The 25,731-nt window shown below is 51.6% G+C and overlaps 1 protein-coding gene and 1 pseudogene across 20 annotated transcripts in view; one reads left to right on the top strand and one right to left on the bottom strand.

Moving 5' to 3' along the window:
• Positions 1–16,848, top strand: part of GNB1L (G protein subunit beta 1 like) — a 68,812-nt gene extending 51,964 nt beyond the window's left edge. For 16 of the 20 annotated variants that reach the window (XM_013051341.2, XM_045065320.1, XM_013051346.2 and 13 more), the window contains one exon: positions 8,309–8,875. In XM_013051341.2, coding sequence (XP_012906795.1) covers positions 8,309–8,626 — 318 coding nt within the window. In that variant the 3' untranslated portion in view covers positions 8,627–8,875. Of the gene's footprint in view, positions 1–2,698; positions 2,879–8,308; positions 8,876–10,309; positions 14,001–15,101 lie in introns of those variants that run through there. The other 4 variants (XR_001177880.2, XR_001177881.2, XM_045065311.1 and 1 more) reach the window with 4 other exon arrangements.
• Positions 929–1,945, bottom strand: LOC106004835 (annotated as a pseudogene).
• Positions 16,849–25,731: the final 8,883 nt, after the last annotated feature.

Below are 25,731 nucleotides of genomic sequence, written 5' to 3'. Positions count from 1 at the left end.
TACCCAGCCCTACTCAGTCAGTGCTGCTGCGCCACTCCCCCAACGTGTGTCATATCCCGTGCTAGAAGGATTCCGTTTACCACCCTCCCATCCTTTCTCCTGCTACGGTTATACCTTTTAATTCTGCATGCCTTATAAACTTTTCAATGTTATCGGCTTTACGTTCAACTATCAGTTATTAAACCTGAGAACAAGCCCTGAGCTGAAATCAAGAACCAGGAGCGTAACCAACTGGGCCACCCAGGCACCCCCAGGTTTTTTTTTTATATAAACAAGGAATAGTACTATAAATGTGTTTTCTCTTCCTTAAGATTTTATTAATGTTTTCTTATCTCTGGCTTATTGCAAGAATATGCAGGATATAATACATATAGCATACCAAATACATGTTAACTCTTCATGTCATCAGTAAGGCTTCCAGTCACCAGAAGGCTGTTGGTAGTTTTGGGGGAGTCAGAAGTGGTAAGTGGGTTTCCAGCTGCATGGGGAGTCAGCACCCCTAACCTGCGTGTTGTACAAGGGTCAACTGGAGTTTATATTTACCCATCTTTTACCATTTCTGGTGCTCTTCCTGTAGTTCCCAGTTGTTGTCTGGTTTTATTTCCCTTTATGTGGAAGAATATCCTTTGGCATTTCTTGAAGTGTAGTTCTTCTGACAAAAGATTCAAGATTCTCTAGCTTCGGTTTATGAACAATGTCTATTTCATCCTCTTTTGTTGGGGGGGTACAGTATGTATACTTTATTGATGGTACATGACAAGGTAGGACTCCCCAAGCTCCTCCCCTTCTTCAGGGGGTCTGGGATGGAAATAGTGGAGGTTAGGAGATTCTCAGTGTTTTGGGGGATAAGTTGGGGCAGGGATTCCCCAGCAGCTGAGGGCCTCTCTCTTCCTCTTGCTCTGGCTGGGGCTGGTGGTCCAGGGGGCTCTTACTCCTTAGAGGCCATGTGGACCATGTGGTCCACCACCCGATTGCTGTAACCAAATTCATTGTCATACCAGGAAATGAGCTTGACAAAGTGGTCATTGAGAGCAATGCCAGCTCCAGCATCGAAGGTAGAGGAGTGGGTGTCACTGTTGAAGTCACAGGAGACAACCTGGTCCTCAGTGTACCCCAGGATGCCCTTGAGGGGGCCCTCTGATGCCTGCTTCACCTCCTTCTTGACGTCATCATATTTGGCAGCTTTCTCCAGGCGGTAGGTCAGATCCACGACAGACACATTGGGGGTGGGGACACAGAAGGCCATGCCAGTGAGCTTCCCATTCAGCTCAGGGATGACCTTGCCTACAGCCTTGGCCGCACCAGTGGAAGCAGGGATGATGTTCTGGGCAGCCCCTCAGCCGTCACGCCACAGCTTCCCAGAGGGGCCATCCATAGTCTTCTGGGTGGCAGTGATGGCATGGACGGTGGTCATGAGTCCTTCCACAATGCCGAAGTTGTCATGGATGACCTTGGCCAGAGGAGCCAAGCAGTTGGTGGTACAGGAGGCATTGCTGACAATCTTGAGGGAGTTGTCATACTTCTCATGGTTCACACCCATCATGAACATGGGGGCGTCAGCAGAAGAAGTGGAGATGATGGCCCTCTTGGCCCCGCCCTTCAAGTGAGCCCCAGCCTTCTCCATGGTGGTGAAGACCCCACTGGACTCCACAACATACTCAGCACCAGCATCGCCCCATTTGATGTTGGTGGGATCTCGTTCCTGGAAGATGGAGATGGACTTCCCATTGATGACAAGCTTCCCGTTCTCAGCCTTGACTGTGCCGTGGAATTTACCATGGGTAGAATCATACTGGAACATGTAGACCATGTAGTTGAGATCAATGAAAGGGTCATTGATGGTGACAATATCCACTTTACCAGAGTTAAAAGCAGCCCTGGTGACCAGGTACCCAGTATAGCCAAATCCATTCACTCCGACCTTCACCATCATGTCTCAGGCAAGTGGCTGGCACTGCACCTGAAGATGTGGCTGTCTGTCAAACGGGGAAGAGCAGAGAGCCTATTTCATCCTCTTTTTTAAAAAAAACAATCTAGGGATAATGGTTTTGTTTTCCTTCATGCGCTTTAGAGGTGTTGTTCCATTGTCATCTGGTGTCCATAGTTTCGAATAAGAATTCATTGTATCTCATCATTATTCCTAAACACACCATGCCTCTCACTTCATGGTGGCTTTCAAGGTTTTGTTCATCTGTGGTTTTCAGTAGTCTCACTCTCCTGGAACTCCCATAAATTAGACAGTTGGGTATCATTCCATACTCCCTGAGGCTCTGTTCAGTTTTCTTCAATCATTTTCCTCTCTCTGTTCTTCAGATTGAATAATGTTTATTGATATGTCCTCTAGTTAACTGACTTTTCAAAATTATTTACAATCTGCAACTAAGCCTCTCCCACAAGTTTTTCATTTCAGTTACTGAGCTGCTTCATTCTCCATTTTCTATTGTGGTTCTTTTTTTTTTTTTTTAAAGATTTTATTTATTTATTTGAGAGAGTGAGACAGAGAGGGAGGGAGAGCAGACACGAGCAGGATGAGGGGCAGAGGGAGAAGCAGGCTCTCTGCTGAGCAGGGAGCCTGATGCGGGGCTCAATCCCAGGACTCCAGGATCATGACCTGAGCTGAAGGTAGAACTTAAAGCAACTAAGCCACCCAGGTGCCCCTCTTCTTCTTTTGTTTAAATAAAAGACTGTTTTTTTTCAGAACAGTTTTAGGTTCACAGCAAAATTGAGAGGAAGGTACAGACATATCCCGCATGCCCCTTGCCCCTCACCCCTGTGCGTGCACGGCCTCCTCCATTATGGACAGCACACCAAAGTGGGACAACTGGTACAACAGACAGATATCCACTGACACATTATCACCCCGAGTCTACAGTTCACAGTAAGTTCACTTTTAGTGGTGTGCATTCTGTGGGTTTAGACAAATGTATAATGATGTATATCCACCATTACAGTATCACACACCGTGTTTTCACTGCCCTAAAAATCCTCTGTGTTCTACCTGGTCATGCCTCCTCCCACACTGACCCTTGACAACCACTGATTTCTCTTGCTGTCTTTGTGGTTTGGTTTTGCCTTTTCCAGAACATTATAAGGCTGGAATCATACAGTCTGTTGCCTTTTTGGATTGGCCTCTTTCAGTGAGTAATACACATTTAAAGGTCCTCTGTGTCTTTTATAGTTTGACGACTCATTTCTTTTTAGCACTGAAATTCCATTGTCTGGATGCATCATAGTTTATCTACCTGTTCACCTATTAAAGGACATCTTGGTTGCTTCCAGGTTTTAGCAGTTACGAGTAAAGCTGCTGTAGACACTGATGTATGGTATTTGGCATGGTGGGGACCAGAGTGGGGGGAGAAGAGAGACTCTTAAGCAGGCTCCACACCCAGCACAGAGATTAACTCCGGGCTCGATCTCATGAGCCTGAGATCATGAGCTGAGCTGAAAGCAAGGGTCGGAAGCTTAACTGAGCCATCCAGGCACCCCACAGGTTTTTGTATGGATATAAATTTTTAGCTCCTTTGGGTAAATACCAAAGCATGCCGTTTCGGATCACCTGGTGAGAGTATGTTTAGTTTTGTTAAGATACCATCAAGCTGCCTTCCAAAGTGGCTGTAGCATTTTGCATTCCCACCAGCAGTGAAGGAGAGTTCCTGTAGCTCTACATCCTCATGAACATTTGGTATTGTCAGTGTTCTGGACTTGGGCCATTCTAACAAGTGTATAGTGGTATCTGGTTTTTTTCCTTGTCACTACTACTGAAATACAGTTGAGGTACAGTGTTATATTAGTTGTTATTCTATTGTGCATTTCCCTGATAATGTATGACAGAAGCACATTTCATGTGCTTACTGCCATGTATTGATCTTCTTTGGAGAAGTGTGTGTTAAGGTCATTTGCCCATATTTTAGTCAGGTCGTTTGTTTTCTTATTGTTGAATCTTAAGGGTTCTTTGTACATTTGGGTTAATAGTCCTTTATCAGATGTGTCTTATGCAAACATTTTCTCCTGTTCTGTAGCTTGTCTTTTCATTATCTTGCCAATATCTTTCACGGAGCAGAAAATTACAATTTTAGTGAAGCTTCGCATATCAGTTCTTTCTTTCATGGATCGTGCCTTTTGGTATTGTGTCTAAAATGTTATTGCTGGGTCCCTGAGTGGCTCAGTCGGTTAAGCACCTGACTTCAGCTTAGGTCATGATCCCAGAGTCCTGGGATCAAGTCCAGCATCAGGCTCCCTGTTCAGTGAGGAGTCTGCTTCTCCCTCTGCCCATCCCACTGCTCCTGCTCAAAGGTAACGTGCTGCCTCTCTCTCACACACACAAAAATAAATAAAATCTTTAAAAAAAAAACCCTAAAACTAAAATAAAATGTCATTGCCAAGCCCAAGGTCGTCTAGGTTTTTGTCCTTTGTTATCTTTTATGATTTTAATAGTGTGTTTTATTTTCAGGTCTGTGATTCATTTCAAGTTACTTTTTGTGAATTAGAGGAGTGAGGTCTTTGTCTGGACTCCTATTTTTGCACGTGGATGTCCAGTTTTTCCTGCACTGCTTGTTAAAAAGAGTATCTTTCCCTTCGTTATGTTTCTTTTGCTCCTTTGTCCAGGATGACTTGACTCTGTTTATGTGGGTCTGTTTCTGGGCTCTCTGTGCTGCTTCTTTGATCTGTCTCTTCTTTCATCAGTACCACACTGTCTTGACCACTACAGCTTTATAGTAAGTCCTGAAGTCAGGTAGAGTCAGGCCTCTGACTTTGTTCTTCTCCTTTAACATAATATGTTGGCTGTTCTGAGTTGGTTCTTTTCTATAATCTTTATTTTTCTGCTAATAATTCCTGTCTGTTCACTCATCAGGGAAATTATTCTTTATAATTACTTGAATGCATTTTCTTTCATTTTTTTTTTTGAACATACTTAAATAGCTGCTTTAAAGTTTTTGTCTGATATGTTCAACATCTGTGCCATTCTGGGCCAGTTTCTATTAACCGCTTTTTTTTTTCCAGTTGACTGTGGGACATATATTCTTGCTTCTTTGCATGTCCAATAATTTTTCTGTTTGTGTGCTCAACACTGTAAGTGATACGTGGTGGAGACTCCGAACTCTAATCTTTTGCTCTGAAGGATATTTACTTTTGTTCTTGCAGGCAGGTAGTTCAGTTACTGGCTGTTCACCTTGAATTTGTGGCAGTTTGGCTTTATGTTCTGTCAGGGAAGATACGTGGAAAGCCCAGGGTCCTTCCCAGGCTCCTCTGATGTGGTAGGACTCACCTTCTGAACTCTGCCTCTCCTTTAGGCCACGGAGAGCTCCGTCTCTAGCATTGTTCCAGTGTGGGCCCTACCCGAACATGTGACCCTTATTCCTGAAGCAAGACCACTGTGGCGTCCCAACCAGTGCTGGGTTGTCAGGTGGTATATTTGCTTGGGCTGGCTGGACCCAGGGTCACAACTGATCTCCTGTATCTGTTCCATCTCACCCTGTTGTAGTCCCTGTCTGGGAAACCTCATGTGGTGTCCTGAGCAGGCACAGCCCAGCTCTCACACAAGGACTGATGGGGAACCCAGATGCGGGTTTCAATCCCTTCCCCAGTTCCCTCCATGCTACTGGCTCACCCCACAAATCTAGCCACTCCAGCTGCCTCCACACTCTGGTCTCTGCCTCTTCAGCTTCATGTGGCCTCTGTGCACACCTAGATTTCATGGCTGGGACATGTCCCTGGGCAGGTTGCTGCCAGAGTGTTTGTGAGGCTCACCCCATCAGCTGCCCCTCCCCTCCTGCTGTCCATGAAGTTGCTTGGTATCTTTTGTCCAGTTTGATGCTGGTCTATAGCATGAGGACTGGTCTGGTACCAGTTACTCCATCATAGCCACATTCCTGTTGCTCTTGGTTCGCGAATGATATGCCCGTTTGTCTCTAGAACGGAGAGTCATAGCTCTTAATTGCGAATTGTACCCTTTGTCATTGGTAAGTATTACCATACTTACCAATGTCTGTCTTCTCGCTTTTTCCTCTGTATTTAGTGTGTCCTGTTACTGACACTGGACTCCTGTCTCTGTTGTCAACACTCTTCTGGTACATCTTTGCCAGTCAAGTCAGTCTTTCTGTGTCTCTCTTACACGTAGCACAGATCTGGATTTAACTTTGGAATCTAATTATAAATCTGTTGAGTATATTTATGGAAAAATACAAGGGCAGATACTAGGAAAACATGGCATCTAGTGTCAGGGTTGGGGAAGAAAGTCATGTTGTTTTTGTCATTACTCACAGTGGATTGTCAGATAATCTCTCAAGTATGAAGTTGACTATTGTATGTTATGCCCCAAATGACAAAAGATGAGCAAATCAGTGAATTTAACAAACAGCCTATCTCACTATGCTCCCATATTTTGGTTATTTACATAACTGGTTCTGTAGCCATAATCCATGTATTGTTTTAGACCTAATCCCACTGGTAAATAGATTCCTTGCTTTTAACAGATCATCTACTAAAGTTCTCTGGTTATCTCTCATGACACTGGAGTTAATCTTCCAGTCCTTCAAGAAGAGCTTACTGGAGCAGATTCTTTAAGTTCTTACATGTTCAAAAATGCTTGTCCATTGTTTTTATACTTGAGCAGCAGTTTGGCTGGATATACAATTCTTGGACCATGCCTGCCTTTGCAGCCTCTGCTGTCTTCTGCCACAGATGTGGCTGTGGAACATTTTGAGGACAGCCAAACCCTACCTCACAATTGACATGCTCTTTTTCTGACTATCAAAAGGACTTTTTAAGCTGTCAAGTCCAGTGATTTCCTAAGGTGTATCTTAAAATTGACCATCCTGTAACCTGTCTTTGGATCTGGATCATAAGGCTTCAGTTTTTCTAGAAATTAACAATTGATTTTCTAAACTACTGAATGTTAGAGCACCGCTGCCTTTCTTCCATGTCTGCTGTTTTCTCTCTAGTCCATTGTAACTCTGTTTTCCCTTTCACTTTGCTCACTTTGTATCATTCCTCTTTTTACTGTCTTGTTCCAGTCTCCTTCTGCCATTTCCCGATCCCCTCCATTTCTTTGAGGTCTTCCTGTTCTTGCCTGAACTCTGTCAGTTCAGTTTTCTTCCTCTATGTTTTGCTTCATGTTCTTGTCTTATGGAGATAACTGATTCATGAGGTTTTATTTTATTAAATCATGGCAAAAGAAATCCTTGGTGACAATTTCTGTTGCTTCCAAGGAATATCGCAAATGGCTTTTCTGTGTTTCTCCCTTTTCCCCTGTTTGCAGGAGCTCCTGCTGGGGAAGTGAACTAGGAGAAAACGGTATGCTGGTAAGGGACAGCAAAGGCAACTTGAGGTCAATAAGAGCTTGTGGTACACCCAGAATCAGTAGAAGGAAGTGGCTACTGTGTATTGTCACAATGATGGCAAAGTGCCTTTGTCATTTAGTGTTCATCGCAATGGACGCAATGGAGATGCCAGATTGCAATGCATGAGACAGTGCCATGTAATCATGAATAGCTGTGACCACAAAGGCAGCTCTGATTCCATACCTGCTGGCAGGGAGGCATGTGTCGGTAAGGGGTCATCACCCAGCACTGACTATGGGAGCACTCAGTGTCCAGAAAGAGGTTGGCTCCCAGTGTCTCCGTGCAGATAGAACACGCCTGTGTACCTCCATGTTTTGTTTTGCCTGCCCTCCACTCAGAACCAAGCTAGGGACTAAGGTTTTGGCTATGGCCAGTGTGGCAGGCCCTGCAGGAGCTCCTGCATTCTGCACCTTCACTGTTGGTCCTGCCTGTGCCCACTGGCTCTCCGCTTGGTGGCCCGTCAGCCCTGTCGCTAAAGATGGACTTGGTGTCTCTCATCCTCCTCATGCTGTGGGTAGGCATGAGTTTATGCTGCTCTCAAGCTGGAGATGCATCTTGCTTAGACGCCAAAGCGCAGTGTATTTCTGTGATGAGCAAACCTAGGACCCAGCCCACTGAGGTCTTTCCTGAAGGCCTGACAGGCAGAGAAATAGATCAGCCCTTGAGTTCCTCTCAGGCCTTGTGTAGGGGAGCAGCTCTGCGGGACCTCGGGGGCTCTCTGAGGGAAGGGCCTGAAGTCTTATGCAAGGGCTCGGCCAAGGGCAGCAGTTAGGCTGCTTCCCTCAGTGGGTCTGTGCCTGGCTCTTGGGATGTAGGGGGTAAGTTTGCAGGAGCTTACGGCCATCTTGGCAGCCTGCATTTTCCCTCCTTGTTCTGCCTGCCAGACCAGAACTGCCCACAGGTGGGAGCCCCTGGGACAAGTCTTAAAAGCCATTTTGTGGTTCTCTCTGCTGCTCTTGATCTTCTAGGTGTGCAGAACTCATGAACTCACGAATCCTGGGATCGCTGATGTCAAGATCCGGCCAGACTGCAAGATCCTGGCCACTGCGGGCTGGGACCACCGGGTCCGAGTGTTTCACTGGCGGACGATGAAGCCACTGGCTGTACTACGCTTCCACAGTGCCACAGTCCACTGTGTGGCCTTTGCCGCAGATGGCTTGCTGGCCGCAGGATCTGGGGATCAGCGGATCAGCATCTGGTCCCTCTACCCGACCCACAGTGACATGTCTGCTCCATTGTTGGGCCACGCAGAGGGCAGGGAGGTGGGTGCCCATGCTGTGGCCTGACCCAGGCGTGTGGAACCTCAGGACCCCTGCAACAGCCAGCCGCAGTTCCCCTCCTCCAGTTACAAGAGGTACTTGGTCTGTGGAGTCTTTGTTTTCCACCCAAGGTGCGTGTTTCCTTTTGTGAAATGCAGCACCTGTATGACAGTGACTTTACAGCTTACAAGAGTAACTGGGCCAGACGCCTGGCTAGCTATGGCCCAGGTGAGAGGCCAGCTTGGGCCTGCTTTACAATAAACCTCTAGATGCAAACCCCTGGGCTCCAAGGTGACACCCTGGATTCTCCCTTCGGGTCAGCTCTGAGAGCTCTCCTCAGACCTTCTGCTGGGCAGGGCAATTGACCCCTGGCCACTGGGGGACAGTGAATGCGGCCCCCAGGTCCTGCGGACTCCGTTGGCTCCTCACTCTGAGGCAGGCCAGGAGCTCCCGATGCTCAGGGCTGAAGCCAGAACCAGTAGAAAGAAGTGACCAGACCCCTTGGGGGAGCAAGGCAGGAAGAGTGTGGGCTGTGGGTGAGGGCAGAGGCAGGGAGACCTTGTGGCTCAGGGGCAGGCCAAGTGTGGGATCCATGGGAGGAAGCACCGCCCCCAAAAGAGAAAGACCAAAGACGGCAAGGTGCCGTGGGTGGAAAGTATGGCAGAATTAAGTGCGGCCAACACGGCTACCAACGACACAGAGCTAGCACTGTGCACCTGGGGCAACGGGATGAACAGCCAAAGCAGCTGGTGCGTCCATAGTCTCCTTACCAGGCCCTGCCGTCAGGGCATCTTTTTTTTTTTTTTTTTTTTAAAGATTTTATTTATTTATTTGACAAAGAGAGATCACAAGTAGGCAGAGAGGGAAGCAGGCTCCCTGCCGAGCAGAGAGCCCAATGAGATCCCAGGACCCTGAGATCATGACCTGAGCTGAAGGCAGCGGCTTAACCCACTGAGCCACCCAGGCGCCCCCGTCAAGGCATCTTTTAAAGCTGGGCTGTTGGTTGGGAAGGAATAGGACCCTGGAAATTGGGTAGGGGGCTGTGGGCAGTCACTGAGGAAGCTGGGCCGCCTCCAACCCCTTTGTTCCACTGCCTTTTTTGCCAGAAGAGCCCCCCTTCGGTCTCTGCCTGAAGAGGTCAGTCTTCCTTTACCTGAAGGACCGGAATGGAACCTCCGGGGGCAGGGCCCCTGTGAGACACTCCTGACCACCTTCCCCCACACTGGCTTTGCTTATAACTAGACTCAGGCCCCAGGAGGGCTCCAAAGGGTGAGGTACGAAGTGTGGCCCGTGATGAGGTGGCTACGCTCCAGAAGAACTTCATGCAGATAGAAATCTGGAGAACACGTGTGGGATCCAGGTGGCGGGGATATGAAACGCATGAGGCCAGATCCATGGAAACAGGACCACTCACAGAGGGTCTGGGCTTGCTGCAGCCTGAGGACTAAGAAAGGGCCCCAGGGTGTGGTTGCTGGGTTGAAACCTGGACCACAGGGTGGGTTCTCTGAGGACTGTTAACTGCCAGAGCCACCTCAGCATGCTGCAGAGGGAGTGAGCCACGGGGTTCGGGGGGATTGTGGTATTTGAGGGGACTCAACAAATGAGCACTGCCAGCCCTCCACAGAAGCCTTTCCCCATGACCTTGAGGAGTACATCTGCAAGGGGAGCCCAGTATCCGTGGAGAGCTCTTGTGATTTCTCCTCTCTGCAGGTCGGCTGGAGCCACTGCCACAGAACGAGGATCTCGAAACGCAGTGGAGTCACTGGGTCTCCGAGTGGCAAGGCCTAGCAGTGGCCTTAACTGCCCAAGAGGGAGTAGACGTGGTTGGGTGGTGAGCAGCCACAGACACCAGCAGCCAGACTGGCAGAGGTGCGGGCGTGGGCTGGTGGCCTTAGGGCCCTAGGAGTGCAAGTGACAGCCCGATCAGGTTTAGCTTGAGCGGAAGTATTCTGGATTGAGCCAATAGATACGTGACCCAGGCCACCAAAAGAGTCACAACCCCTTCAGTCACCACCCAGGCCCCTTGAGGAAAGACCCCACCATACTGCTGATCTTCTGCCCAGCCTCCCCAGGGACAAGGCCACTCCCTAGGGGACAGTATACCGTTGGAGCTCCCAGAGGCCCATCCTGGGGACTGGCCCACATGGACCCCATTGGCTGGAGGTGCTGGCGAGTGTCCTCCAACACCCCTGGGAGGGGCCACACTGGCCCCCGAGTATCCTGTGGCCACATCACTGGATGTTGGGAGGACACATCCAGAAGGATCTGCGCACGACAAATGTCAGAAGGAAGGGCTTTGTTTAGGCTGCAGGCTCTCGAACCTCATGGATGTGAGGAAAACTGCCAAGTCAGCCACATTTGGGGTGCTCCTCACAGGGAGGCTGTAGGGTCAGAGAGAGTGAAGAGGGGCCTCACCAAGCCAGAGCCCCGCATGGCTCCCCCAAGAGGCCACGTGCTGAGGGTGTTCTGGAACCTGGCTATAGTTGGCTCAGTCCCTTTTCTCATCTTCCTCTTTTCTCTGTTTACCCCACCAAAGTTAGTTGGGGTGCTGGTTGTGGGGGCTTATTTTGAAAGGTGAGCCTCTGCAAATCCCTTCTGTGGCGGGGCAGCCACGGGCTGGTGCCCAATGGCAAAGAATGGTCTGAAGAGTCTCCGAGCATCCCTGGCCTCCTTGTTAGAGCACAGCTGTGAGCACGGAGTGAGTGGTGACAGCATGCAGTGCTCGAGAGCACTTTCTGAAGAGTGTGCTGTGCTGCACAGAGGGGGAGGGGCACACCTGTCTGCCTGTGGGGCGGGAGGGGAGATGTGAGTCTCCTCAGTTACTTTGCACGCCCTCCCAGCAGCCCTGCTACAACCCACTGCCGAGGCTGGGAGGCCCCTGTGGGGGTGCCAGCCCCCTGCGTCAGCTCTGACTCCGAGGCGCTGGGCACGGGTCTGGTGCCACCTCGAGAGGCTTTGAAACCCAATGGCTGAGAAAGTGGTGCCCCCACCCCTACGTAGGCCTGTGTCATCAGCTCATCAAGAATCTTGGTGACTAACCCTCTGGTAGAATCACCGCATTTACAAAAACAGCCACAGAGGTGTGTGTTCCAGACAAAGGGACAGGGCACTGCAAGTCGGCATGAGATTTATTAAACCCAGAGATGCTTCCAGAATGTCTGAGGTGAGACTTTGGGTGCCTTGCCCCTGGAGATGGTAGGGAGGTGGTGTTGGCAGACGCGGACCCAGAGTCCCTACCTGGCCCTCACCTTCATGTTGAAGGCACAAGCAGAGCTGTGTGGAGGATCACAAGTGAATGACTCCTTACAGAGGTCATGTGCTGGTGAGCAGTGTCTCAGGGACATCTTGTGGCCAAATCGTGGCGTACGGGGGGCCAAATTGGGCCGGCAGAGCCTTACTAGTCCTGTGTGCCTGATGGGGCTGTGTGGCTAAGGCAAGTAGTTTCCAAGGCCATGCAGGCCTTCTGGATGTCGTGTGAAAAGACTAGTGGCCAGGATTTGGATCTGCTCAGCCGAGCCCCCTGGAATTGCAGCAGCACCGACTTCCTAGAAACACTACTGTGTGTTGGGAGCCCTCTTCTGTGCCCGCTGTGGGGCCCACAGTTTTGCACAACATGGCCTCCATCAGCAGGATCTGATTAGCAAATCACCACAGACCCGACCAGTCTCAAACTCCCGGGGCGTAAAGGAGAAACAGGGGCCCAGCTCGGACACCCAGCCTGGGGAGGGTACTTCCTGTTTGCAAAGCTTCAGATGGTTCTTGTCATGTTCCCCAGGCTGAGTCATTCCTCAGACCTGACCCAGTGTTGGGGGCTGGCTGTGCCACGAGGCTCAGGTGTGCAGGGGGGCTCTGCCATCTTCCAAGAGCTGTGTGAGCCCCTTGCTGGAAGGGCTTAAGCCGATCTCCCTGAGCTTCCAGGATGGGCTGCAGAGTGGGCAGAGCACTGTGCCTGTGGCCGTCCCACAGTACAGGCAGGTGCTCTACGAGGAGGAGCCTCTGTGTGGATCCAAGGTTGCCCTTTACCAGAAGGATGCATGCACTCTCAGGGTCGGTCCCTTTGATGTAAATTTAGGGCCCTGAATGTTCTGGGATTGGCTTTTTTTTTCCTTTGTGTGGATGCTCATAGTGGCTTTATTCCTAAGAGTGCCAAACCAGAAACAACCCAAATGGGTTGACAGGAGAATGGACAGAGAAGCAAACCATGGTAAATACGTACGGTGTAGTCCCGCCAGCCAGGAAGAGGAGCCTGGATGGATCCGGAAGAACCGGGGTGAGGGGAAGCCATAGTCTTGCCATGGTCCTTACAGGCCAGAAAGCTCAGCGTAGCCCAGATCTCCCGCAGGCCGCAGGCCGTGTGAGGTGTCTGTACAGGTGGGGCTCCATGAGGTGAAGGCTGCTCTGGGCATGGCCTCAGGCAGAGGTGGTAAGAGGGCCTCCCACACCCCCTGATAGAGTTTTCTCCACTTTTCACTTCACCATTATTCAAAAAGTCCTGCTTTTCCTTAAAGATCTTTCCACATGCCTCCTGCCCGTCAGTAAAACTTGTCCTTGGAAGTCCAGTTACTGCTGGTGTTCCTCAACCTGTTAAACAGACAAAAGAATGAGAGCAGAGCTTGGGCCAGGCCTCCTGGCCTTCCCTTCAGGCCGTGTGGGAATCCCCACTCCCTCCTGGTCAACCCTCTGCAGGCCAACAGCAATCACGGTTGCTGACAGGCAGGGTCTGCCTGTCCCCATGGTACCTCGGGGGCTGGGCCAAGGGTGGGGAGGCAGCATCTGAGCATCTCAAGCATCTCAGGCCACACAAGTCAGATTCTTTCAGCAAGACCCCCACCCCCCACCCCAGGCCCAGCAGCCCAGCGCACTCCCTGCCACTTCTGTCGGTGGCAGCTGGATGGTTTTGCGAAATCAGCCCTCGGATTTTCTGCCCAGTTCCTAAGTGCCTTTCCTAGCTACTTGCGCTGTTCACTGGGCAACCTTCTTTGGGACTTACACTCAAGCCCCATTTCATTCAGGAGCCACTTGAATTTAGCACAATCCACAGTGGCCAAACCGTGGTGAATCTGCAGCACTGACATCGATGTTAACATCCAGGGCGATGGGGAAGGCTGTGGCTCAGGTGCCCAGGAGGCAGGAAATGCGCCAAGCAGAGACCTGAGGTTCCCCAGGTGAGTGATGGGGGACCCATTGGCCAAGCATCACTCATCAGGTGTCCTCCCCCTCAGCAAGATGCTTTCTAGTCCAAACTATCCATGGAGAGAGGCTCACCAGTCTCGAAGAATTCTTTGTTAATACTCTTAGTGGAGGAGTGCCTGGGTGGCTCAGTCGGTTGAGCGTCTGCCTTCAGCTCAGGTCATGATGCCAGCGTCCTGGCATCGAGTCCCACATCAGGTCCCTGGCTCAGCGGGAACCTGGTTCTCCCTCTCCTGCTCCCCATGCTTGTGCGCGCTCTCTCTCTCTCTCTCTGTGTGTGTGTCACATAAATAAAATCTTTAAAAAAAAAAAAAAAGGCAAAACAAGACCCTCTCTTAGTGAAGAGGCTGCTCACAACCAGAGAAAACTCGTTCGGAGTAGCGATGCAATTTCTTTCTTTCTTTCTTTCTTTTTTTTTTTTTTTTTTAAGATTTTATTTATTTGACAGAGAGATCACAAGTAGGCAGAGAGGCAGGCAGAGAGAGGGGGAAGCAGGATCACTGCTGAGCAGAGAGCCCGATGTGGGGCTCGATCCCAGGACCCTGAAATCATGACCTGAGCCGAAGGCAGAGGCTTTAACCCACTGAGCCACCCAAGCGCTCCGCGATGCAATTTCTTATGTGCGGTTCTGGCTCTGCTAAATGTGTTCTGCCATTCTATCCTCATTGGAAGAGCTTCCATGGGTCAGGAGTGTGGGCATCGTGTGGCCAGGGCCCCTGGTTGGAGCCTCACAGGCTATAGTTAGGGGTCAGTAGGAGTAGGCACCTCTTTCAGCCCTCCTGGTTGTTAGAAGAATCCAGAGCCTCATGCTCTAGGACTGAAGCTCTCAGCTCCTGGGGTCTACCCAGCCTCTTCAGGGCCAGCAGGAGTGGCCTTGGGGTACTCTTTGCGGAGCCTTTCATGGCCCAGGGTGGGAATTGATGTTCTACTGGGGAGACAAAGCACCCCCAGTCACCGCCTCTGGGGCCAAGTGTGCCTCTCATCAGCAGGACAGACTGGGCTGCAGCAGGTCCTCTCTCCAGGTCACCTCCCCGGCAAGGCAAGCAGCTATGCCATTCCGACTAGCCAGCCCAGGCAAGTGAACAGCCCACCGTGTACCTCTGGTGAGAGCCCGCCTCGGGAATCTTCCACCCATCCTCTTCCAGGCCCATGGTTACCATAGGCAGGGGGTACAGCGCTTACCCAGCATCCCCTGCAGGCCGGGTCCCTCTCAGGCAAGCTGGAGGCTGGGGACAGACCAGGACATGGACAGGGGCGGCCGTGGGGACACTGAGAATTCTCCACCTTTTCTTGTGCTTTCTCCGTTTCACAGGTGGGACGACGTCAGGCCGCCATGCCTTTGGGAAATACGCAGACCAGGCTTGGTGTGTGACAGGGGGGCGAGCCCTGGGAAGCCGGACGGGGCGCTCTGACACTGAGGCTTCACTGATGAAGGGCTTGCTGAGGCGCAGTGTCCCGGGAGACCTTGGCATGCCCGCTCGGCCGGCTGGCTTGGTGCTGACGTGCCGTGCGTGTCTTTACGCTCCCGAGTGAGTGATGTTCAATCAGGTGTTACCCACCTGTGTCTGTGCCAAGAAGCCGCAGAACACCCTCTGCACAAAAGGACTGTTTGCACAAAGAAAAAAACATTCCTTCAGGGGGTTCTTTAGAAATGCTTGATACTCAACTAGCTAGAACTTCATGGCAAAGCCTGGTTTCAAAGACGAGCTGGCACAGAGGGGAACCTTACAGCTGAGCTGGTTGTGCACCTGTGCTTCGGGGCGACTCCTCCCCCAGTCTGTGGCTCAAGAGCGGGGGAGGGTGGCAGTGCTGTGGGGGGAACCCCCCGCATCCCCACATCTGGCCCACTCCTATCCCTCAGCATCACCAAGCTCACTCCTGCCTCGACTCAGCTCCCCCTGGGGCCAAGCTCTCCAGCTTGGGAGCCCGGCGAGAAGGAAGCACCTGGGCCGGACAGAGTGGAGCAAGAGGCTGAGAGCCAGGCAGTGGCTGGTGAGTGGAGCAGACATACGCCCAACCCGCCCAGAGACGTGCCCCCCAAGTACAGGACTGTCAGTTCTGCAGAGGCAGTCCTAAACCTGAGCTTAAGGAATCCCTGCGGGAAAAAAAAATCCAAGCAGGAGATGGAGCCCCAGACCGGAGGAAGTAGGGCTCAGCTGAGAAAAGGTGCTCAGGGCCTGCCGAGGAAATGCTTTGGCCTCCATCCCTGCCAGGAGTGGGCCCAGAGCTGCTCCACCCGTCCACCCAGCACCCATGGTGGGCTCTCAGATCTCGGAGCAGGTTCAGTAAAGTATATCCCATGTGCCACCAATAGACACCCTTGGGCCTCAACCTCTGGGACCTCGGGCCCAAAGAGCCAGGAGTATTCATGGGTGCTGGCCCCTAGGGGCAGATGTGGGGAATCTTGTTACTGCCGCCAAACCAGGAGGCATTCAGAGGGGCCAAGAGCAGTGCTGAGGGCCAAGGGGCCTTGCACACGGGCCTGGGATGCGTCAGGCAGCAAGACTATGGTCACCGTCATCTATTCAAACACACAAGATTCTGATGGGCGAAGAAGTCTCATTGACACTCAAATGGTACAAGGTAACAGGAAGTAGACCAGAAAAGTATTGTAATAGTGAAGTAGGCCAAGCGTGCCTGAAGATTGCTGTGGGCTGCATGTCTGTGTCCTCCCAGAAGTTCATAGGTTGAGACCTAACCCCGCAGGTGATGGTACTAGGATGGGGCCTCTAGAAGGTGCTTAGGTTACGGGGTGGAGCCTTTGTGAATGGGATTAGCGCCTTATAAGAGACCCCAGGAGCCCCCCTGCCCTTCCACCACATGAGGATCCAGGAATTGGGCTCTCACCAGACACTGGCTCTGCCTTAATCTTGGACGTCTAGTCTCCAGAACAGTGAGAAATGAATTTCTGTTACTCATAAGCCACCCGTCTGTGGTATTTTGTTAGAGCAGCCTGAACGGACTGAGACAAGATGCTGTGTTTAAAGATTTTTTTAAAATTTATTTGACAGATCACAAGTAGGCAGAGAGGCAGTCAGAGAGAGAGAGAGGGAAATAGGCTGCCTGCTGAGCAGAGAGCCCGATGTGGGCCTCGATCTCAGGACCCTGAGATCATGACCTGAGCTGAGGCAGCGGCTTAACCCACTGAGCCACCCTGGCGCCCCAAGGTGCTGTAATTTATTGTGTGTGTGTGTGGTTTTTTTTTTTTTTTAGTATGTGGAATGATAGTGGGGGGGCCTGGGGACCCGCTCAGCGGTCAAGCATCCAACTCTTTTTTTTTTTTTTTTTAAAGATTTTATTTATTTATTTGACAGAGAGAAATCACAAGTAGATGGAGAGGCAGGCAGAGAGAGAGAGAGGGAAGCAGGCTCTCTGCTCAGCAGAGAGCCCGATGCGGGACTCGATCCCAGGACTCTGAGATCATGACCTGAGCCGAAGGCAGCAGCTTAACCCACTGAGCCACCCAGGCGCCCAAGCATCCAACTCTTGATTTCAAATCAAGCCATGATCTCTGGGTTGTGAGATCAGACCCTGCATCAGGCTCTGCACTGGGCATGGAACCTTCTTAAGATTCTCTCTCCCTCTCCCTCTGCCCCTCCCTGCCTCTTAAAAAAAAAAAAAAATGGAGGGGCACCTGGTCATGATCCCACGGTCCTGGGATGGAGCCCAGTATCCAGCTCTCTGCTCAGCGGGGAGCCTGCTTCCTCTTCTCTCTCTGCCTGCTTCTCTGCCTACTTGTGATCTCTGTCTGTCAAATAAATAAATAAAATCTTTTTAAAAAAAAGTGGAATGTTAGGAAATCAAGTCATTTGGTTTCATCCTATTGCAATGATCTGTCGCGGCATTAATAAACCAGCCCAAACTTAGCAGTGTATAGTAGCCTTCCATGCATGTGGCATCCAGGGGTCAGGAAGCTGGGAAGCTTGGTGGGCCGGCAGAGCCTGGGGAGGGCTAGACACAGCAGGCACTATCGACGGGAGCACCTTTGCGTGACCTCTCAGCATGACGGTCTCAGGAGAATCAGGCTTTTTACAACAGCCCTCCAAGAGCTCATCCAACAAACCAGCAGGCCATGGTATCAGAAAAGGGACACGGACCCCACTGGGTGAGGGAGGAAAGTCCAAATATTTTCATCCTTTACAAAATAAGACTCATCCTTGTTTTTCTCTGTGTAGCAAGAAAGAGCACAGAAAACTGAGGCCCCAGGACTTGGGGGAAGGAGCCTGGGGCAGGACCTGGGCCTCTTGCCATGGCCAGGAGGGAGCAACCAGCCACAACTCCCTCCAGTCCTGCACAGGGCTCCCCAAATTTGCAAGGTGTGATGAGATGCTCACGAAGAAGCTTATTCATCCTGACACACCAGGCCCTATTTCCAAATAAATGGACAGCAGATCTGGACCTCCCATCCACATGAAAGCCAAAGAATCCTTCATCTCAGGGAATATGAGAGACGGGGTTCTGATCAAGAGTGATGGAGAAGAGTTGTCACCGAGTAGGCCAGGGTTGGCCAGCCTTACTCAGTGACTGCGTTGGGCCCTCCTGCAGTGCCCAGCCCAGAGCTGAGCTGCCTGCTGGCCTCGTAGGTAGTCTGAGCCGTCGGGGTGCTGAGAACACACCTAAGCAAAAATAAGCAGCAGCCCAGGGAGAAATGAAACAGATCAGCACTTTTAGTATCAGCTTTAGTGAATCTCATATCGTGTGTATGCGTGTGTGTGTCTTTCCTAAGATGTTAAGATATTTTCAGATCCCTACGTTAGGCTTGTCATTCTTGTTAAATATTTAGAAGTGTTTTTATTGCATTTGCAACCAGTGTTTAAATGTCGGGAGGATTTTATTCTATTATAGCCTTACATTTTGCTGTATCAACCAAGTTTAGGTGCGGCTATTGTGAGAATTCTTTATTCTGCAACATAACAATTTATAAATCTTGAGAATTTATCAAACCATTGGTGTGGTTTTCTATTTTGGAGATTTTTTTTTTTTAAGATTTTATTTATTTATTTGACAGGCAGATCACAAGGAGGCAGAGAGGCAGGCAGAGAGAGAGGAAGGGAAGCAGGCTCCCTGCTGAGCAGAGAGCCCGATGCGGGGCTCCATCCCAGGACCCTGGGATCACGACCTGAACTGAAGGCAGAGGCTTTAACGCACTGGGCCACTCAGGCGTCTGAGATTTCATTTTTTTAAAAAAAGATTTCATGTATTTATTTGACAGAGACACAGCGAGAGAGGGAACACAAGCAGGGGGAGTGGGAGAGGGAGAAGCAGGCTTCCTACTGAGCAAGAAGCCCAAAGAGGTGCTTGATCCCAGGAGCCTGGAATCATGACCTGAGCTGAAGGCAGACACTTAAGGACTGAACCACCCAGGCACCCCCTATTTTGGAGATTTCAAACAGAGGCCACAATGAGGGGAGGCACAGCAACCCCCAGGGAGCCAGTGCTCAGCTTAAACGTTAAACTAAGATTTCCCTGGCTGCCACCAGGGTTGAAGGGTAGGCACTTGGCACCTTCCTCTGGGAAGCGAAGGCTCCCAGGATCTGAGGTGAATTCTGAGACATCCGGAGCTTGTAACTTTCTTATCTAGAACATGGGAGTGACCACTCCAGCAGATGGGGAGGGCAACAATTCCTCATGAAATGCTCCTCCTTCTCCTTGTAGACTAGACAGATGTCAGGTGTCCGATGGGCAGACAGTGGCGGGGGGGGGACTGGATTCTGCCCAAGTCCGCAGCCACAGGGGAGAAGCCCACAGTGGCACACACCTTTCCCATCCATAACCTGCGAACCCGACTTCCCCCTTCCCTCGCTGGAGAAGTAAAGAACAAGAACCTGCTGTTTGCTAATCAGGAATAATAAATCCGATGGTCATTCCTCCACACGCTGCTCGGGTCAGTTCCAGGGGCAGAGAGCAAAGAGAGTGGAAGGGGGCAAGAGGAGAAAGGACACTAGAGTGGGCTCAGAAGAAAGGGGCTGGCAGGTTCTTTATATGTCGTAGGAGAACTTACATCCAGTAATAGTCACCCTCCTTCGGAGATGGTTGTGTGAACCGTGACAAAATTCCACCCCCGGAAACACCCTCCTACCTCTTGGCCAGCACCCCCTGCCACAGCCCCAGCACCCAGCGGTCTGTTCTCTTGTTCTGCAGCCTCGCTTCTTCCAGAACATGTGGAGACGGACTTCCACAGTATGGTGCCTCCCCTCTGGTCACCTGCAATTCTGCATTTGGGGTCCAGGGGATGGCTGCCCTGCTGAGAAATGGCTGCTTTCTCCCAGAGTGACCCTTGGGCCTGGGAGACCTGGTTCCTGAGTGGGGTATAGGCATCTGGACCCACCATCAGGGTGGTTTGCCTTTGTGGAGCCTGTCTCAAGCCCCTCGGCCCCCCAACCCTGGTAAATCCTGCCAAGACCCTGGCCAGCAGAGTGACCGACATCTGTGGGAACATGCATTCTCCTAGAGCAGAAGCTGTATCTCAACCAATACTGTGTGGCCGCCACTTTGACAGGTGACCGGGTGAACATGTCACTCCATGCTCCCTACCTCACACCACAACTTTGCCTCCTCCAAAAGAGAGAGGGGGCTGGTGGGGGCCCTCCCAGAGCTAAGTGGCCCTCCTGGAGAGTCGGGACACCTAAATAAAGCTATACCAACAAAAGAGGGGCACAGGAACTAGCTGGACTGGCCAGGGCTCAAGTGCTTGGAGAAGCATCTTCCAGGGGTCCTAAACCCCAGACCCAGGGCAGTCACCAGCAATCCCCAGGGTTTAAGACACACTGCTCAGGCTGGTGGGCTGGACAGCCTGCCTCATGGCTGAGTCTGGGTCCCTGGACACCAGAGAAGCTTGTAGAAAGAGCCTGGGGTGGACTCAGTCTGGGGCAAGAAGCACCAAGAGAGCAGCTCCAACCAGGAAGAACGCTCACTGGTCTAGCTGCTGCACAGCTATGTGGGGCTCCAAATACTTGGGGCTTGTGACTCTGTGATGTCTGGGCACAATCATTCTGTGCTGGGACTGTCCTTTGCACCAGAAAGTGCCTCCAAAGGAGACATCCAGAGTGTCTCTGGGCAGGCACTGCCCAATGGCCCCGCAGAATGAAATTTCCATGTTAAAAAACCCTGGTTTAGAGACAGGTTGGGACTCAGTCAATCCTAGATTAACAGAACAGCTCTTGTGGATTATGGATAGTCCAGGCTTTCTTTGTTTTTGTTTTTGTTTTTTAAGATTTTATTTATTTATTTGACAGAGAGCATAAGCAGGGGGAGTGGCACGTGGACAGAGAGGGAGAAGCAGACTCCCCACTGAGCAGGGAGAACCATCCAGGACTTGATCCTGGGACCGTGGGATTGTGAGCTGAGCCAAAGGCAGACGTTTGACTGACTGAGCCACCCAGGTACCCCAGCCTTTCTTTAATTGTTAAATACGTATAAGCATACGTGAAAGATACAAATTCGCCATTTTAGCCATTTCAAGTGTCCAGTTCAGTGGCATTTAACACATTCAAGGTGTTGAACAACCATCCCCAGCATCCACCTCCAGAGCGTTGTTATCTAAATACAACTCTGTCCCCACTAAACATGACCCCTCCATTTCCTCCTCCCCCAGCCCCTTGCATCCCCCTCTGATACCTTCTGTCTCCATAGATCTGACTCTTCTAGGGTATCTCATGTCAGTGGACTCCTATAGTTTGTGTCTGTCTTGTTTCACCAAGCATAATGTCCCCAAGGTCCATCCTCGTCGTAAAGCACGTCAGAATCTCCTTCCTTTTTATGACCCCATAGGGTGCCACTGTATGGCCATCCCATATTTTTGTATGGCCATCCCATATTTTTGTCCATTCATCAGTCCATTGTTTTAAATTATTTTGGGGGGGCGCCTGGGTGGCTCAGTGGGTTAAAGCCTCTGCCTTCGGCTCAGGTCATGATCCCAGGGTCCTGGGATTGAGCCCCGCATCAGGCTCTCTGCTCAGTGGGAAGCCTGCTTCCTTCCCTCTCTCTCTCTGCCTGCCTCTTTGCCTACTTGTGATCTCTGTCAAATAAATAAATAAAATCTTTAAAAATAAAAAATAATAATTTAAAATATTTTATTTATTTATTTGATAGAGAGAGATCACAAGTAGGCAGAGAGGCAGGCAGAGAGAGAGGGAAGAAGCAGCCTCCCTGCCGAGCAGAGAGCCCGATGTGGGGCTCGATCCCATGACCCTGAGATCATGACCCTGAGATCATGACCTGAGCTGAAGGCAGAGGCTTTAACCCACTGAGCCACCCAGGTGCCCCCATCAGTCTGTTTTTATCCATGAGTTAGCTGATGACCCTTGGTCTGCTTGTACCCTGCTCTTGTGACTGATACGGCTACGGACACAGGTGTAAAGTGTGTAAGTAAAGTCCCTGCTTTCAGTTCTGCGGGAATCTACACCCAGAGTGGAACTACTGGGTCCTACGTAGTTTTAGGCTTACTTTTTTGAGGGACCTCCATTCTGTTTTCCACAGCAGCTGCACCGTTTTACACTCCCACCAACAACGCACGAGGGTCCCAAATTCTCTGCATCTTCACCCACATGTGTTCTGTTATCTGTGTGTGTGTGAGTGTGTGTTCATAGCAGCCATCTTAATGGGTACGAAGTCTCTCGTGGTTGATTTATTTATTTATTTATTTTTAAAATTTGTTTATTTGAGAGAGACAGAGCATGAGCAAGGGTGAGGAGGGAGAGGGAGAAGCAGACTCCCCGAGGAGTAGGGAGCCTGACATGGGCTCAATCCCGGGAGCATGAGATCACGACCCAAGCCGAAGGCAGACACCCAACCGACTGAGCCACCCAGGTGCCCCTCTCTTGTGGTTTCAACAAGTTTTTCATTCATCATAAATTATTTTCTGGGTGCGCATGTGATAGGATCTCGTTCTTCTGGAAACTTAAATTCTCACTGGGATGAGACAGCTGTGTGAGCAAGAGCTGGAAACTGGAGGGCACCCCAGCAGCAGGAGAAAGTCAGGATGGTGTTTCTGTCGAAGGGGGTCACAAACTGATGAGAAGGCCTTTTCCTTGGTGGCACAACCAGGAGCGGGGGCCCAGACCCTCACGTGTCCCCAGCACAGATCTTAGCGGTTAGGGCTGCTCTGTGAGCTGGGGGCAACACACGGGTGGCGGCCGCAGAGGCAGAGGGTTAGGCTCTGACTTGACGCAGCTGAAAGCTGAGAGATAAAGGATGTAGGCAATGTCATTCCTCTTTATAATTAAGAAGATAACTTAATTACCGGTATGAAGACCCAAGCTTCTCCCCCATGCGGGCTGCTTTTCCCAATACACCTTCAGTTCTGTTCCCAACACACAGACCCGGCGAGGGTAAAGCAGAAGTGCCTAGACTGCAAAGTCTCAGCTTGTGAACCCATCTGGTTTGAAGGAGCACAACAAGCAGCATAGGGAATCGAATTGAAGACGAGATTTGTGTGTTTTTTCAAATACAGAAAACGTGTGGGGCAGCCCAAGGAATTACCCCAGCCTCCCCTCCCAGGGCCAGGTTGCATGTGCGGCCATGTCATGCCTCTCCCCATCCCGCTCATGTCACGGTACAGAGGCAGGCTTGGGGGTGAGGGAGGCACGTGGGGATCAGGTTTGTACAGAGGCATCAGACGCGCCCAAATGGAGAAGCCTGGCCCTGCCCTCACCCGGGGACCTGTGAGACGGCACAGCCTCATTGGAACCCACACAGAGGATGAGAGGCTTGTCTCCGCTGCTTACACGGGCCTCTGAGACTTAACACTGCTCCCACGGGGCAGGGGGCAGTGCCCAGCATGAAGGGAAAACAGGCACAAGGCCTGTGGCCGCTGGGAGGTAGGGTCTCCCTGGCACCCAGCTCCAGGGGAGGCCACACTCCTGCTGCCACTGAAGGGGTTCCTTTTGTCCTAGAAGGAGCACCACGGGCCCCCATCCTCCCTCCATCTGCCTGCACGTGGCTCCCCGGGGCTGTGCCGGCTTTGCACTGCACCCCCTAGCAACTGTGGCCCCATGGAATTCTCTAGCGTGCACAACTGCTTTGATCTACAGCACACCTAGAGAGCAGTGCCTCGCGCTCACCCACCCTTCGTCATACGGGTCCCACACACTCTGTGGACTTCCCCCGCCAGAGGGAGAGGGGTGGCTGAGGCACCCCTCCCTGCCCCCCAACCAGGCTTTCTTTTCCTCTGCAACTCCTGGCTTGAGGTTCCACCAAACAGACTCCCCTCATCCCACGGCAGAATCTCAGTGTACTGCTCTGCCCCCCAGATGCTTCCCTGCGCAGGACATCATGTCACCAGCCCCTCCAGGAGGCCTCTCATCGGGGACCTGTGCCCACAACTGCCTGTGCCCTACAGCTCACCCGACATGCTTGTCTGGGACACTATCTCCTGGTCTCAGGAGAGCTGCATGGTGCTGCCAGCTTTACTTAGTGGCGGTATGGACGGGGGGCCTCCCATCCCAGAGCACCCCTGCCCTGGCCGTGAGCCTGCGGAAGAGACCCTGTGGGGGGTGGGTTTGTCAGAGGCTGCATGTCCCAAGCCTTCCTAGGAGCTGGAGTGTTTACATCGAAGACAGAGGCTCTGGACTGGAGGAAGGCAGCACCTGTGGCTCCGGTTTGGTCTTCCTCCTCTCACAAGAGCAAGCTGGGCTGCTGGTTGGGGGGGGGGATCCTGCACCACACTCCAGGGTCCTTGGCTTCCCTAGGTCCCTTATAGGGCACCCAGAGGGATGAAGAGGGGAATAGACAGGCTCCACCCCTCCTCTACTTAGTCAAGAGTTAACCTGTTTCCCTTGTGGGACAGCCATTGTTTTTTGAAGGGCTTCGAGGGTTAAGGAGTCGAGGGTCCCTGGACCCATCTCCGGGGTCCCTTCTAATCCAAGCTCTTGTCCTCTTGAGTCCTAGTAACTGGACACCTGGAGACAGGTGAAGGGAGCAGAATGGGACCTCTGGGCCAACTGAGGAATCCAGAGCAAGACTCTGAGGGGAGAGCCCACAAGGAAGCAGGTCGGAGGGGCCCAGAGCCCCCACACAGCGCAGCACGGCGCCTCATGGAAGTGGCAGGCCAGGTGCATCCACAGAGGAGCCCAAAGCAAGGACATAGAAGCTGCCAGGACAGTGGCTTTACAGGGAAGTCAAGGACAGTCTGGGGTAGTTGCCCCAGGGAATGTAAGCCCCACACAGCAGGCAGTGGCGACAGCCCTGGGAGAGCTCCCATGTCAGGAATGAGTGACTGAAAGTGGCCCTAGTGCCTTTCTGAAATGAGGGGCCCGAGCCACCCTTTCCTCACCGCCTCCCCAGGATGGAAGGTGGATGACGCAGCCTACTGAGCTGTTGCATGGCTGCCCGGAGGGACCAGTCCCACCTGTAGCACCGAGTCTTACAGCATCCAACTTAAAGCCACCAAGTGTCCCTCGCAGGAAACTGGACGCTGGTCAGCAGTAAGAACCGCTGGGTGGGCGGCAGCGTGGTGAGCCTTGCAACACCCCAGAGAGGAAAGCAACCAGCCTGGGTGTCCTGTGGCACAATCTCATCTATGGGCAGTTCTTAAGGAAGGCAAACTCATCTATGGGGGCAGAGGAGAGAAAACCATGCCTGCATGAGGGGCTGTTCCCCAGTGTAGGGGAGCCCTCACCTGTAGCGTCGAGAGAGCTGACCTGCCGCTTCTGTGCTGTCTAGCACTCAGAATGCACCCAGGGAGGAACTGAATGTTTCATTTTATTCTATTTTTGTTCATTAACATGGAAGCAGCCTGCCACAGCCAGCAGCCACCGTGTTGGACAGCAGCAGCAGCAGCTTTCCATCTCGAGTGGGTGATGACTTGGAGCGGGTGCATAAGCGGGAGCTGGCAAGCCGCACACCGTGTGCTCAGCCGCACCCTCCCGCTGCAAATGCCCGGCCCCATTGTCAGTTCAGATGGGAGCTTCCGCTCCCTATAGCTTTAAACAGAACCAAAACAG

This window comes from Mustela putorius, unplaced genomic scaffold (assembly GCF_011764305.1).
Source record: "Mustela putorius furo isolate JIRA1106 unplaced genomic scaffold, ASM1176430v1.1 tig00003858_pilon_pilon_pilon, whole genome shotgun sequence".
Lineage (NCBI taxonomy): Eukaryota > Metazoa > Chordata > Mammalia > Carnivora > Mustelidae > Mustela > Mustela putorius.
The sequence above is the reverse complement of the archived record's forward strand: the minus strand, read 5'-3'. Positions and strand labels throughout refer to the sequence as shown.